At 36.4% G+C, this 16,413-nt stretch overlaps 1 protein-coding gene across 1 annotated transcript; it reads right to left on the reverse strand.

The window, feature by feature from the left end:
• Positions 1-3,715: 3,715 nt before the first annotated feature.
• LOC131071985 (uncharacterized) lies at positions 3,716-15,638 on the reverse strand. The gene is made up of 4 exons (XM_058007983.2): positions 15,298-15,638; positions 14,142-14,268; positions 5,400-5,567; positions 3,716-5,225 (listed from the first exon to the last, which is right to left on the reverse strand). Exons 1-4 carry the CDS (start codon positions 15,483-15,485, stop codon positions 3,882-3,884), a joined length of 1,827 nt encoding a protein of 608 aa, XP_057863966.2. The 5' UTR covers positions 15,486-15,638; the 3' UTR covers positions 3,716-3,881.
• Between the last annotated feature and the right edge of the window lie 775 nt (positions 15,639-16,413).

Raw genomic sequence — 16,413 nt, forward strand, 5'->3', positions numbered from 1 at the left:
CCTCTAATGGTGTTCTAGCAAGATCTTCCCGTTTGATCTCTCTTGTGATGGTCCTAATGACAGTATTGCTTGTACCATGGTCTCTCACAAGTAAAAAGGGAAGTCTTCCCCCTCCCCCAAACCCCTCCTTGTCAAGGTTCGGGTATCTCTCCCCCTCCTTGAGTGGGGTTTCGGGGGTTTGTTGGTTTGACAGGTTTTTTCTTTTGGCCTATCCAACCGTATTTTTTCAGAGTTTGCCCCATTGTTTTGTTCTCTTACTGCCTTTAGGTTGTTGTATTAAGGGTCAGCACCCTTCTTCTTGCTGCTTTCTTAGTCAAAAACAAATACATGTCTTATTTCTTCAATCATTTTGAAATCCAATTAATTGCATAATATTTCTATATTATAATTTCCAATTCATTTTATTTGTAGTCAAACATAGATAACCAATCATTTATTTCATATTACAACAACTATAATTTAATCTTATTTTCCAAGTTTACCACCATATCAAGAGAGTTGCATTCGCATGGAATTTCAAATTCTCAAGGGAGTATGCAAGGAGAACCACATTTTCAGGTTATAGTTGTTTTTTTTGGTTTGTTTTTTATATTGAAGAAAACAAAATAACGAGTTACAAAGAATTGGAGAACCACAAACTAAAAACTACAGCAGCTGAAACATGAACAATAGCTCTAAGAACAGCTGGAAAAACACCACAGCTGAGAACAGAAGATTACAACACAGCTGCAAATACACCACAGCTGCAAATACAAATTTGCATCCCAGCTGCAAAGACAAAGGCTGAAACTCACAGCCAAACTGAAAAGCAATTCTTTTCCATGCAAAACAGCAGCTTCATGTTTGATCTTTATTATTCTCGATAATGCTTTGTATCTAGTGATGAAGAGCATGAATTTTTCCATCTTGGGAATGCCAACTTTTTTGCAGACACTCTAATTGGAGAGACAAATTGGCACAAATCATATGAAACTCAATCTGCAAAGGAAGGATCACATTAACGAAAAAAACATTGCATCGGAGTTTCCAAATACATTTGAGAATCACTTGTTTGCAAGTTTGGGAAAGAGTATCAAAGGATGAAGAAGCACCGAGGAGAGCTGACTTCCAAGACCATGTGCGAGGAAATAAGGCTGGCAAGGTAGTGAACAAAGAATTCCAGAGTTTTTTAACAAGAGAGCAGTGCCAAAAAGCATGTTTTATAGTTTCTACCCTGGCACAAAAGGGACAAGTGGGCAAAGGATGGACAAACTTAAGATGATTACCAATAGGCAATTTAACATGAAGCACTTTCCAAGCTAAAAGCTGAAATTGAGCATCAACTTTGGACTTCCATATTTGGAGGCTTAGTTTATTCCATTTGGAACAGAGAAAAGAACAATGCCACATTCTATTGAGGCGAGGCGAGATGGCAATATGAGGAAGGAGCTTCTTGTATATGGTTCTAAGGGGGGAAAAGCAGATTCCACGATTGGTAGGCCATCTCCAATCATTCAAAAAAATTGCATGACAATCCAATGATTGCAAACTATAAAGTTCAGGAGTAACCAACTGCTGAATTTCAATAATGGGCTGCTTATCAGAGGCTGAGAGGTGGAATTGGGTTTTAAGAAGAGGCCATGATTTCCATTGGAAGGTAGAGGGATCCCATAGGTCACGAAAAACTTGAATACCTTTTTTAAATAAGCGTTTTCCTTATAACCTGTTAAAAGTGCCCAAGGGTCTGCCATTTTGTTGAATCAACCGATTCCACCAAATAGAGGAATAAGGAAATGTAGTCCATGGCTGAGAGACTAGTCGAACCAAATCAGCTTTGTTGAAGTGACATGCCATGCTTTCCAGATAGAGTTGAATGGTGTTGAACCATGAGTTTAGAAGAATCTTGTCTTCCCAACTAACAAGCCCCCAAGAATGACCAGCAAGGGCAGTTTGTATGCGAAATTTAATCAATTCCTTCCAAGGAGCATCTCCATCCAACGCTCAAATAATCCATTTGGTTGTAAGGCAGATTCCTTGAGTGAATATACAAAAGTGCATATATCAATAATGAAAATACAAAACAAGTTACCTAGTACCATCTATTATTCCAAAATCTGTACAACCTACATTTTTATCTTCTAGCACAATAATAATGGACATCTAATCTTTAGAACACGAGTACACGCATACCAAGCAATTTTCTAAGCAAAATCAACTCCTAACCCTAATTGAGTCATACCATGGCCATATTCAAGAAATCCTACACACATACACTATGAAAGAATTCAGTACACAATATTGATTGATCTCAAACAATATATTTTTATGTAATCCCTCTACTTGTTTCTAGCAAATTTAACTTTAACCTTTAAATTTATCTTCTAAGCAAAATAAATATAGGAACAAATGAATACTTTGGAACAACACAATCTACTATGATATCATTCATTTATTCGGAGAGTTTAAATATTTGTATTTTCCAACTCCTAACCAATATAGATGATTTCCCACTTATAAAGATTAAAAAAAATGTTGATTTAAGGCTATGAAAGAATATGGTTCTCTAAATGTATCAAATATTTTGTTGAGATAAAACATAATGGTGAACTTATTCCTTGAAACATCAAATTGATTTTCAAAGTTCTTGAGGCTCGGAGAACAACTCAATGTTATCTCCTTACTTGAAGGGATCCCTCCTATTCTGCTAGATTGAGCTTTAATACCGAAATCTGGAAAAACCTAAGATAGATTTAGGGACCTCGCTTGATGGAAATTTCATTAAAGCAAATTTATATTAAGATGGTCTTCTCTCAATAACTTTGGGCATTCCGCAGCTATAATTTCTACCTTCGCATTTCAGTTTGTAGTCTTTTTAACGGGTAGAACTATGCAACTTTACATTTCAGTGCACGGCCTCTCGCGGCATCACAATTTAGTTCAGAACCTCGTGAAATTAGCAGGTTTGCAGTTTCAGTTCACAGCTTTTTAATTTGTTTAGCAGCTATCATTTCTATAGCTAAATCAGAACTGGATCACGAAAAAAGTTTAGTCTACATCGAAATACCATTGATATAACGAAATATAACGAATGAAAGTTATAATCAACCACTATAAACTTGTACCAGTAATGATGCTCAAAACAATATTTGAGTAATTGTTGAGGCTTTGGAAGGGAATAGCCAGAGTCCATGACTCGAGGGTATTTAATTCAGCAGAGAATATATAGAGACATTCAAATTATATTTAAGACTTACAATTTATTTGCTTCATCTGCAATGTTACATACAAATTCATATTCGCAGTCGAAAGCTTTTTCCACAGATCATCAATTACAGCAGACCAAACATTTACTGATCAGAACAAGCAATTTATTTCAAATGAAACTAGAAATTGTACACCGTCCTCTATTTATGAGGGGGATATCTTAACTTCTAGTGATGCAAGTCAGTGATGTCACATTGCTGTTGCTCATTGGCACTACTCTCAGCTTAATTTTATACCTAAAGAATCGACTCTATATTCTACAAAAGAAATCCACTTCATCTTCTACAGAGAGAAATAGCTCAAAGTTGAATAATGTGCTGAGTATCCTCTCCCCTAGAGGGATGTGACCTCATCCAAACCCTATAATTTGTAAATTATGGTTATTAGCCTTTCAGAAAAGAAGAGTAACAATTACCACAGTTGAAGACTGAACATTTAATAATAGCATTCTAATAAGTAATAAAGCAATGGATTCTACAAAAACAATTTTGTGGATTGCTTGAATTTATTGTACAAATTTTAGATTACTAAAACAAAATACATTAAGAAGATACAACACCAATAATATCGAAGAAGTCAAGCGAGCAAAAGAATTTGCTCATGTGAAATGAAATTGAAACCGTAGTCTAAGCTGTTTTTCATCTTCTAAAAGCATTGCCTTCGGTAGCACTGGCAGATCCTTGTAAATAGTGTGTGCGTCTCCTAACACTTTCCTCAATTGTTGAGCTTCCTCCTTTATCTGCACCATACACCCTCTTGTTAGTAACATCCAAGAAATTTTTTCCAGATCCTTTAGCTGCTTCTATAGCTTCACGTGCATCAGCTTCAGATGCCCTTTTCAATCGTTGCCACCTTTGTTCATCATGTAATTCTGCATCCATTTGCATCTCACGTAACCTGGCAGCTTTTTCTTCTTCTGATAACTTGCCTGCCTGATACTTCGGTCGTGATGCAGGCTTGGTATGATCAGGTACAGTAGATGGTTTTTCCTCAGCTGATTGGGAATCTGTACCCCTAGCATGTAAGTCATTTACTCTGTCTTGCTGTGATACAATCTTATTCCTGTGATCTGAAGGTAATTTATTCCTCCAACCATCAGGTGAATGTGCTCTATACCTTACACTGTCTTGTAAAGGTGGTCTGTGCCTTACACTATCCTGCAAAGGTGATCTATGCTGTCTGCCAGAATCTGAAGGTGATCTATGCCTTCCACTATCCTGCAAAGGTGATCTTTGCCTTCTGACATAACCTGAAGGTGATCTGTGCCTTCCACCATCCTGCAAAGGTGATCTATGCCTTCTACCATAATCTGAAGGTGATCGTGATCCACGCCTTTGTGTATGGTGTTGGCTTTTCACATGATCCAAGGGAGATCTTGATCTATGCCTTTCCCCATACTCTGAAGGGGATCGTGATCTATACCTTGATCTATGGGATAGGATTTTCCCATGATTGGGAGATCTTGATCTATGCCTTTCCCCATTCTCTGATGGGGATTGTGCTCTATGATGTCTATAATTTGAAGGTGATCTAGGCTTTTCTTGGTGACATCTCCTTTCTTGTTGTTTTTCGCTGTTTATCAAATGCTCTCTATCTTCAGGAATTTTAATGTTTGAGTTGTATCTTTCCATAGGCTCCATAAGATGATTTCTCTTAATCTTCATATCCTCTTCATTGCTCATGCCCTTGAGCAATTTATTCTCAGAACCACTGCCGATTGACTGTTTATGTGATGTATATTTATGTTGTGTCTTTTTCAATCTGGTAGTAGCATCCATATCAGAGTCAGAGTCACTGCTTGTTTCTCTTTTCTGCTTCTCTTTCTTACGCTTCTTTTTCTCTGCTTTTCTCAATCTGTTAGTAGTGTCCATATCAGATTCAGAGTCACTGCTAGGTTCTCTTTTGTGCTTCTCTTTCTTAAGGTTTTTTTTCTCTGCTTTCTTCCTTTCCTTCTCCTCCTTTCTTAGCTTTTTGACATCTAACTGTTTGAATCCACAACAACATTTGTCATATATTAACAATCCTCATATCTAAGCAAATCTAATCTAAATTGCAGTTAAAGAGCATCTCAAACCTAACAAAGTACAAGTCAAGAAACAATTTAGAGAGAAAGAAATCATGTACTCAATCAAATAGAAAACGTAATGAGAACATACAGATTTTTTTATCATCTCCATTTTGACAGGATTATTCCTGATTTGAGAAAGAGCTTCTTGCTCCCTCTGACGGATCATCAGCAAAGGGTCTGAGTGCAATTTCCTCCACGTGTCATTTGCTGATGCAGGTTTCTCTACCACAAAAAGGGCTCCTGGAACTGCTGCAAGCTACATTTAATAAAGAAAATGCATTAATACATTTATGCCAGGAACATGTATAAAACTAGTGATATAGAATATAATAACTCCTTCCCACAAATTCTACATGTTGTAAAACGTTGCTCAGAAAGAGTAAGGTGTTTTTAAGAATTTCTTTTGCAGAAAAAAATGATGCAAATTGTTTAAAATATACCAACTTATGATACTGCAAATAAAACTCGAATAGTAATTTCCAAGAAATTGAAACCATATGCTCAGATTCAATCAAGCATTTTCACAATATCATTTCAGATGTGCCCAACTAAAAACAATTCACCAATTCGCATACCCTTAAATATAACAGTGTAATATTCAGGAAATATAACTATGCAATGTCCAAGAAGGCAAGAACTCAACAACAGAGGTGATTCTGGAATAATACATTCTACATACCAATCACATAGCATGTGAAGAATTCCCACTATGCAAAACTGACCCAGAAGTACAGTTTATGCCAGAGGGATGCGGTATTGAGCTCCCACGTGCCTGGTAGTGTATTCAGCTGTATTCAGCAATATGCATGCATTTAGAGGCACAAGCAGTAGCTTCTATCGCTAGCTTCTCGACTCCAGTCTAAGCGCTTTCCCATCCCACTCCAACTTAGTCACGAACTGTTCTGATGTCACATTTGTATCTGATCTCTAGCTCGCGCCCAAATTGGAAAACCACACAGATACTATACAATACTTACCAAGTACACCAGGAATGAACAGAAAATGCTAATGATCACGCTGGCAGAGGCCACATCCTACCACATGATGAAGACACAGGTTTACGTCTGAGATTCTGACGCATTTGTTTAATGCAATAACCTTGAAATGCTTTGATACCTTTCCTTGCCACAGCACATGTATGCATACAACTCCCTTCTAAATTAGGCCCCAAGAAGAACCACCCCAAATTCGGTTTAAGAGGAAACCGTGACAAAAAGGCAAGTCAGCCTTAATAAAATTATTTAATACTTACACTTACTAATAATTTTATTTATTTATTTAATAGTTGCAAATAAGAGCATTGCTCATTGCATCAATGCCAATGAGCCTCCTATGAAGCTTGTTAGATCACCATATTGGCACCTACCAGTTACGTTAATCCTAGGTATCAACAAGTACACAACACCTAATTGGCCAAGGAGAAGGCTCGTGGAGGCATCATTGAGAGCAATCAAAGATACATGACCCAAAATAGAAGTGTCATCATTTCAGATGGATGGGAAGATTGAAAAATAAGCAACTAATCAATGTAATTGCACTGTACTCCAAAGAGGTGATGTTTTTGAAGGTAGTAGATTGTGAGGGTCAAGTAAAGGAAGCAACTTTCATTGTCAATATCCTCATACAATCCATTAAGAAGGTGGACCCCAAAAATGTTGTCCAAGTTATAAATGGACAATGTTAAAATTGTAGAGCAATTAGTTTAATAATAGAGTGTACATATGGGTATACTTTTGCCACCGTATACTGTCCACTCATTCAACTTTATATTGCAAAAGATTGGTACAAAGATCAAGTCAATCAAAGAAATTAACACAAAGGTCAAGAAGATTCAAATCAATGTTCCACGGAGTTTCTTGACTGGGGGACGCAGGGATGCGGGGACAGGTTTTGGGGACCAAGGGCCTAAATTTGGGGATGGCGAGGGGACGATGGGGGGACGGTGGCAGAGTGGTGGTGGGGGGGATGGTGCTGATATAATAAATAGAGGTGAATTGAAATCTTTAAGGCAAACTCTGCAAATAACATCTCTGTGAGTGTCCCATGAAAGGCCAACTAGTTTTCATGAAGTTAAAGGTTGGAATTAGTATGTAACGGCATGTGACATATAGCAAGTGACCTAGTGGCATCCCCGCCAAAGGTGGTGGAAGTGGTGGTGCTATGGGGGGACGTTTCCCCCAAGTCCCCAAGTCTCAAAAACGTCCCCCTACAGGAGACGCGAGTTTTTTTGGGAGGGATGCGTCTCCGTGGAGCACTGATTCAAATGCTTGGGAGAAATCGTAATATGTGACAAGCCATCTTCAAGTCCTCCTCCAACTTGGAGTTATTGAAGGTAATTTTACATTTTAGTATATTTTTAATTTTATTTTTATTTTTGATATGTCATCTACTTTTTAATCTTTCAATTTGTTTAATTTTTTATACCATGTCAGGCTGAAACTCGATTTGCATCGCACAATCATTTTGAGATGACTTGTGAAACAGTGAAAGACATTGAACAAAAAGGTCATTAACACTCTTTGCGGTATGTAGAGTCAATCAAATACAGAGAGACCCATGGATGAAAAGTGGTGAACTCGTGTGAACAATGTTCTGAGTTTCACTATGCTAATCATCAACATGATTAGGTATATTGATACAAATCATTCATGTTGGGATGAAATTTATGATGGCATGAGTTATATCATTGAAAAAATAAAGACCATAATAGAAGCCAAGGAGCATGACCACATACAAACATTTTTAAAAAAGGTGCAAAAAAAACATTGTTGACCATTGTAACAAGATGACCACAGTCTTCTATCTCCTAGGATTCACTTTGCCTCCAAAATCTTATAGCTCAAACTTACTTAATTTCCTAAGGGTGGTGGCACCATATAGAAATAAGAGGTTGTTGGATACAACATTGCATTCAGAAGAAATTCTCAAATGTAAATATACTGAGTATTGCCTTGCGTGAGTTTGGCCACTTCATATTTTCAAAGAATCATGATTTTTGCTGTCTCTGAGACGAGCATAGGAAAGATGCTCATAATGGTGGTATATGCATGGCCAAGGCTCTATTTTATTGCAACCTCTTGCAATTAAAATTTTATTTTCAGTATGCATTTGTTATCTATTAAGTTTTTTATTTTTCTTTTGTTGTAAATGTTTGTATGCAAATTCAATAGGTTACGAAAGCTTCTTCAGCTAAGTGAAATTGGAGTCTATATTCCTTTATCCACTCCATTAAGCACAACCAATTGGATGAGAGAAAAAAACTAAAGATTTAGTCTTTTTTTACTCCAACTTGCAGCCCCTGTCACATTAGAGACCTAATTACAATGAGTGGATGAGGAATTGGGATCTAACTCCTGCATGTGTCGAGTTACAATTCCATAGCTTGTCAACGTTTTTATAGATGAGACAGCTTCTGCATATGACATAAATAGTGGGAGTAACACTGCAATTGATTGTAGTTCAAATGAAAATTGAACTAAATGTTGACTTTTGATGTTCTCAATGAATTGAATATTAATTGTAATTTTTATTTTGTATTGGCATTTGACAAATTAGTAAATCACTAGATTATCATATTGTAAATTTATGAGTATTTTCTTTTTTACCAATTACGAACTATTCAAATGTTTTGTTTATTGGCAATTATGAGCATTATTGTTTTTTCTAACTTTTAATATATGAACCCAGACCCATCCATACCCAACGAAAGAAAAAAATGCTTTACTGGCTTACCCGAACCTGTTCCGATACCAAGACTGACAACTCAGTTTACAACCCTTATAGATCACATGTTTACAAAAGATTCAGTGGTTATGGCATAAGTTACCGGTTGAGATTCAAATTTAAGTATGCCAGTACAAAAAAAAAATTGGGGTTGGGTTCATTTTGGATTTGTTTATACAAAAACATATAAAAATCATAAATATATACATACGTGCAGCCTGAAACAGGAATTAAGTTCAGAATAGCACATAACATGTTAATAGTGTGAGTTACAATATAGATTACTTAACTATATAAGATCGTATATGTGTATGTGTCCATGTGTAACTTCAAAGAACCCCAAAAATACAGCTATAACCTCAAAAGCAGCAAAAATAAATATATGTATGCTGATAAAACCACATACTGCATACATTTAAAGGCTAAATATATGTTAATTTATAAAATGATAATATAAGTAAGTTAAGAATTAAATGCCAAACAATAGCACCTTTAAATTAATGTGACCCACGATTTGAATTTGAAGAACACTTAAAGGTGCTAGAAATTAAAGCACATGTTGTTTTTGATTAACGCAAAAACAGGTTTTGAAGGGACCCAAAACCCTTTACATAAAGATTACAAAAGATATATCAGATACGCACAGTAAAATAGATCAAACCAAAACAACTACAGGACTGAGAACAAGCAGGAAGCATAAAGAGAGAACCCCAATCCAAACAACAGAAAAAAGCCAGCAACATGCCAGCAGAGACACAACAGCACCAGCAAAAAACTAGTCCAGGTTCTTCAGGGTTTCAGCAACTTCAGATTCAAGCTGATGCATTTCTGGGTAGCATCCTTCAGTTCCATGATGTCCTGGGGCAAATTAGTTGCCTTCTTCTTTGTGCTAGCCCACGTACGCTTGCTTGGACCAGAATCTTCTGTGCCCATGTCTTTATCTTTTTCCAAATCAACAAAAGCCCTATCCTTATGAAAGTTTTCCAGCTTCGCCACCAAGGTCACCATGTTGTCAGCTGAAGTTTTCAAAACTTTGTGGCTATGCTCCATAACATTGCGGAGGGCAGTCTCATATTTGCTGATCCTATGTTCAGCTTCCCTAAATTTCTTTTCATACATTTCCTTCATCTTTTGGATGGCTTCCACATTCTTAGACAAACAGTTTGCCATCATCTTCTTCTCATTCTCAATCCACAGAGCCCCGACAGAGGTCCCTTCAGGCATCACTTTCACACCACCAGGAGACAAGGGATCCATCACAGCTGTAATGTCCCCTAGTTAGCTATACCTTTAAAGTTAACCCCAAACTACCCAAGTCTAAAATAATTTAAGTTTAGGGGAGTACCTCTGTTTACTGTTTTCCTGCATATAAAAAACCAGAGAACATATATGTAATGATACTCATAAAACTGAAACACACACTAAAAACTTAAAAAGTATGTTGAATGATGTATGTCTTAATGCATTAATTACCATTAGTATGAGATTTATTAAATAAATTCAGATTGTTCTATCTGTCAGATACAGTCAGATTTGTTAGATAAAATCAGATTTATAGGCTAGTTACTTTTCTGAGCTATCCAATTCCTCATTACACTAGGGTACGCTAGTTGGATAGGGTGTCCAAGGAATCCTCCCTCCTAGGCCCAAGAGCAGATACCATATCCCCCTTGGCTCCATATGGCAGGTGTTAAGCATCCATCATGGAGTGGCATACCCAGAGAGGTGTCCTATCGCCATTCCCCCTCATCACAACCACCCCCTCTCTTAAGCCCAAGAGCAGATGCTTCATCCCTCTTGGCTCCATGTGGCAGGGGTTAGGCATCCACTATGGAGTGGCGTACCTAAGAGAGGATCCCTCATATGCAATGAACCAATTATGATATTCCCACTGAAATCATATTTGTTATTCAGCTCAACTAATTGTGATAATCAATTGTATTTGACATAGTTATTATACTTCCATTATACCATATTGCTTAGTGTCTTATATCAGATTGTTAACAGTTCTTTCTGTTAGTATTACCTTAAATCAGAATTATTCATAAGTGTCATTGCTGCATCTTATATTAATAGCATTTTACAGTATTATAGCAATATATTACAAACTGCATTTGATTGCCTTATTCCTTCTGGATTCATTAACAGATGTATATCTATATGTATTATGTTTAACAAACAGTACTGTTATGTATAATCATTTCAATACTGTTTGAATAATTATACATTATTTGCTTCTCAACTTAATATCATATAAATGTCAACAGTGACAAGTATGTATAAGTCTGACTTTTGATTTAATAATAGAATATAACCAGTCAGCAATTTATATATATTATATTGGTATGTAATTATATATAACTGCTGTGTGTAATCTTAATCAAATGGGTGACATTTATATGATATTAAGTTGAGAAGCAAATAATATATAATTATTCAAACAGTATTGAAATGATTATACATAACAGTACTGTTTGTTAAACATAATACATATAGATATACATTTGTTAATGAATCCAGAAGGAATAAGGCAATCAAATGCAGTTTGTAATATATTGCTATAATACTGTAAAATGCTATTAATATAAGATGCAGCAATGACACTTATGAATAATTCCGATTTAAGGTAATACTAACAGAAAGAACTGTTAACAATCTGATATAAGACACTAAGCAATATGGTATAATGGAAGTATAATAACTATCTCAAATACAATTGATTATCACAATTAGTTGAGCTGAATAACAAATATGATTTCAGTGGGAATATCATAATTGGTTCATTGCATATGAGGGACCCTCTCTTAGGTACGCCACTCCATAGTGGATGCCTAACCCCTGCCACATGGAGCCAAGAGGGATGAAGCATCTGCTCTTGGGCTTAAGAGAGGGGGTGGTTGTGATGAGGGGGAACGGCGATAGGACACCTCGCTGGGTATGCCACTCCATGATGGATGCTTAACACCTGCCATATGGAGCCAAGGGGGATATGGTATCTGCTCTTGGGCCTAGGAGGGAGGATTCCTTGGACACCCTATCCAACTAGCCTACCCTAGTGTAATGAGAAATTGGATAGCTAAGAAAAGTAACTAGCCTATAAATCTGATTTTATCTAACAAATCTGACTGTATGTGACAGATATAACAATCTGAATTTATTTAATAAATCTCATACTAATGGTAATTAATGCATTAAGACATACATCATTCAACATACTTTTTAGTGTGTGTTTCAGTTTTATGAGTATCATTACATATATTTTCTCTGGTTTTTTATATGCAGGAAAACAGTAAACAGAGGTACTCCCCTAAACTTAAATTATTTTAGACTTGGGTAGTTGGGGGTTAACTTTAAAGGTATAACTAACTAGGGGACATTACAACAGCCTGCATAGCAACCTCCTTATTCTCCTTAGCCTGTAAATCCTCCATCTTAGACGAGAGAGCACGCTATTTGAGGTTGAGGCTTTTGATCTCATGAAAGGCCCATTTGAAGAGCCTGAGAAGATGCAGAACTATTCTTAGCAGTCTCTAAAACCCCAAACGGAATCTCCTGCTTCGGCTTGAAATCCTGAAAGCTCAAATCCACTGAATCCTGGGAATTCTCCTCATTATCATGAGAGAGGGAATCCGCCGAGTCTGGAGGGAAAACAGGAACATCATGTTCCTGAGAACTCTCAGAAATCACAAGAGCAGCCCATTTCCCTTTCCCTTAGCCTTCTTCACAGATTTAACACCACCAGACGAAGGGGATTCAATGTCCTTACTAGTCCCTGTAGAAGCAAACTTCAACCCTTTTTTAGGCTTTTTGTTGGGTAGGGGAGAGGCTTCATCCTCCTCATTCTCAGTTTCCCATCCTACACTCTCAGAATCCCCACTATCTCATCCTCAGAAATCAAGAGAGCCCTTTCAGGGTTCACAGGAACCCTAGCCTTAAGGTGTTCAAAGATAGGCAAAATTAACCCTTGGTACAGAACAGGGTTACTGGGAGGGTTCTCTCTAAAGCACATGCTGTTATTAAAAACATTAAGCCAGTAATTGTCAGTATCGGCGTAGTGTGATGGTTTAAATGGGGTGTTGTTGTTCTTACTACCAAGATTCAAATTCTATTGGGGTGTTATCATCGAATGCTTATGTTGAGGATGAGGTCCCCCATTTGTAATCTTTCTGATTCATAACTCCGGATTAAAATCATTTACCCCTCAAAAATAAGATGCCTTTTACAAATAAATACCACAGGTAATAATCCAAGACTTATCATCCAAAGACAAGCCATAAAAGTTAAAAAACACCGGAACTGTACAAATCCTCAAAAAAAAAAAGAAAAAATAAATAAAGTAAAATAGCAGCATACAAACTTAAAACAGCAGCAACCCTGACAATAATAACACCACCACTAAAAACTCATCAGCCATCACTGGACAGCCTACTGACAGGAGGTAGCACTCTGACAGAAACCGGGGTGTCCATCCACCGGGAAACGGCCATAACCAATTGAAAGCAAGACTTTCTACAACAACATGATTGATTTAACTTTGGATTGGGTTGGCCATACATATAAGAAATAGATTGGACTGAATCAGATATAATGAAAATGAAACTTCCCATCACAGGACCCAGACAAGGTTTGAACAGGACCAAGATCCATGGGCTTTCCTGCATGAACTAGTAACATAGGTTATAACTTATATAAATGGATTATGTGCCCTCAATTTATTGAGATGGGGTGACCAGTAGATGATAAAGGTTTCACTGCATATTTTATATATATATAAACTCAATTCGAAAATATCTTAAGCCTCCCCCCAACAAAACACCTATATCTAAAGATTTACGGGGCTAAATCCAAGATGGTGTGGTCTAATTGTCATGGGGATCAGCAAATAACCCAGGTTCTAATCCTCCACTGCAATTAGGTGATCCAAAAATCCATCAAAACTGTGGCAAAAAATCCCCACTACCTCACCCACAATTCGCCAGCAAAAAATGGAAAAAGAAAAAACAGCAAAGATGTATAGAACAAATGAATCAAATACTCAGAAAAAAGCACCTTCGCAATCAAACCTAATCAACTTGAACAAAAATTAATAAAAATAACAGAAAATTACCTTATTCAGCTCATTTTCTGTCTCAATCTTCTGTGGTTCCACAGGCTTACCCAACGCAAAGCTGTCAGAGCTGCCTTTTCCCACGGCCAATCCAGAGTCATATAAAAACTCCAATCGCTCTTGTTTACTGCCATTAAAACTCCCAAGAATTTACTTAATAAAGTTAAGAAAAACTATATAAATATCTCATTAAGAACATATTGAGAATCCAGAGAATTACAAAGGCAAATATCAGAATTTTAGAAAAGCATCACACCAATAAACAAACTAATCTAAATGGAGTGAATTAATGCTAAAAGGGGTCATAAAAAACCTAGTTGGCGGGTGAATTAGAAGACTAAATTATCGTTAAAGGGGGCATAAAAAACCTAAACAGAAAGGAGCAAAATACAGTTAAAAGGGCCATTAAAACGTTCTCAATAAAAGAGTTGATTAAGGATAACATGGCCATGAAAACCTAAACATAAGTGAGTAAATCATGGTTGAAAGGACCATACAAACCAAAACAGAAAGGGAGACTGGTAGAATCGAATCAGGCAAGGCAAAATTAAATTTAAAGGAGTCAAAAAAACTTTTTAATATGAGTAAATTTGGGTTACGATGGAAATAAACACATTTTCAGATTATGGAAAAAGTAATTAGGAGAGCAACTAAAATGGAATCAGAAACAGATAAATTTTGCTTTGACGGCCTTGAAACCTTATCGGAAAAGAATAAATACTAAATAATAAATTATGGTTAAAGGATCATAAAAAAATTATACAAGAAAAATGCAAATCATGGTTAAAAAGGCCATTCAAACATTAATTACAAAGAGCATATTAGGTTTAAACGAGCCACAAAATATAAGGAAAGGATGACACAGCAGTAAAATCCTAATTGCTGATTAGGGCAAATCAGGGCCATAAAAACCTGACCTGCGATACATAAATTTGAGATACAAAACTATTCAGTCACTGGTAAATTAGGGACATCGCAGCTTAAACACAAAAGGGTAAATTAGGAAGAAAAGAGGGCACGATAATGTAAAGAAAAGAGGAAAATTTGGGATTAAATGAAGATAAATGATCTTCTGAGATCTGCAATACTGCAGACCGCTTCAGACAAAAACGATGAAATATATAGAAAAATAAATCACGGGTATACGAATACTTACGGGACAAGACCAGCTTGTTCCTGTAATTGACGAAATTCGCTCTGTTCGCGCTCATCCTGAATCTGCTTTCTTAATTCTTCTAATTTTTTCTGCTCTGCTTCGTGTTTTTGTTCGGCTTTCCATACATTTTCGATGTTTCGGAGACTGCCCGTGTGCCATCCTTTCTTGTTCAAAAATTTGAGCGCCATGAGGTCGCCGGATCGAGTCCTACCAAGTCCAGAAGAGAGCAAGTTATATTTGCTTTTGGTTTTACTGATTTAATTTGCTGCATAAAACGTAAGGAATGTGATAAGAAGTTCGTTCGGGGTATAAAAGTCCCCAATCGAGTCAAACATGGGAGGGCTTTTTTTAAGTGTTTGCTGTATGAAATTAAAAACATTTATACCCACATGATCATCTACATTAAGTACAAAGATAGTATTTCATGGATAATTTAAATGTCTTGTTTGATAATAAAGTTGGGGAAAATAGTAATTTTTATGGATCTTATGTTTTTTGAGTTGAGTTTGGATGATGTTTCTTAGTTGTTGTTTTTTCATTCTTTAGATTATTTGATCTTATGAACATCATTAAATTTTTTTGTTTATTCATATCTTCAAAGTATTTTATGTGTCTTTTTTCTTAGTTGTTGTTCTTGATCCTTTAGACTATTTGTTCTCATGGACATCCTTAAAATCTTTCGTTCACATTCATTAAAAGTAATGTGTGTGTGTGTGTGTTGTTTCTTAGTTGTTGTCCTTAATTCTTTAGACTATTTTTTCTCATAAACATCATTAAAATCTTTCATGTGTGTGTGTGTGTGTGTGTGTGTGTGTGAGAGAGAGAGAGAGAGGGAGAGAAAAGTGATCCTAAACTAACTTGTGCATTAACCTAAAATCAATTCCTTGTTTCATATAGCATTAAAAGTGTGAGTGGGTTTGGCTAATTGTCCACAAGGAAGAGTCGTGTTGTCTTCGACTCACGCTTTTGTTGATTGTAATGTGATTGGAATTGATTGTGTGTGTGATGAACTATGCTAATAAGGCTAAATTGAATAAGGCTGACATAATACAAAAAATACATAACAAAAATGTAGAAGTAAGGTACAAATCTGGAAAGGAGATACAGAGAAGAATC

The sequence above is a fragment of the Cryptomeria japonica genome, chromosome 1 (genome assembly GCF_030272615.1).
Source record: "Cryptomeria japonica chromosome 1, Sugi_1.0, whole genome shotgun sequence".
In the NCBI taxonomy this organism is placed as follows: Eukaryota; Viridiplantae; Streptophyta; class Pinopsida; order Cupressales; family Cupressaceae; genus Cryptomeria; species Cryptomeria japonica.

Excerpts from the sequence above, each read along its gene's own strand:
- LOC131071985 (XM_058007983.2), bottom strand. The coding sequence starts at position 15,485 with ATGGCGCTCAAATTTTTGAACAAGAAAGGATGGCACACGGGCAGTCTC. Across the intron at positions 5,568-14,141 it reads CAGAAAATGAGCTGAATAAG|CTTGCAGCAGTTCCAGGAGC; the intron begins GTAATTTTCTGT and ends TATTAAATGTAG. Across the intron at positions 5,226-5,399 it reads TGGAGATGATAAAAAAATCT|TTAGATGTCAAAAAGCTAAG; the intron begins GTATGTTCTCAT and ends GGATTCAAACAG.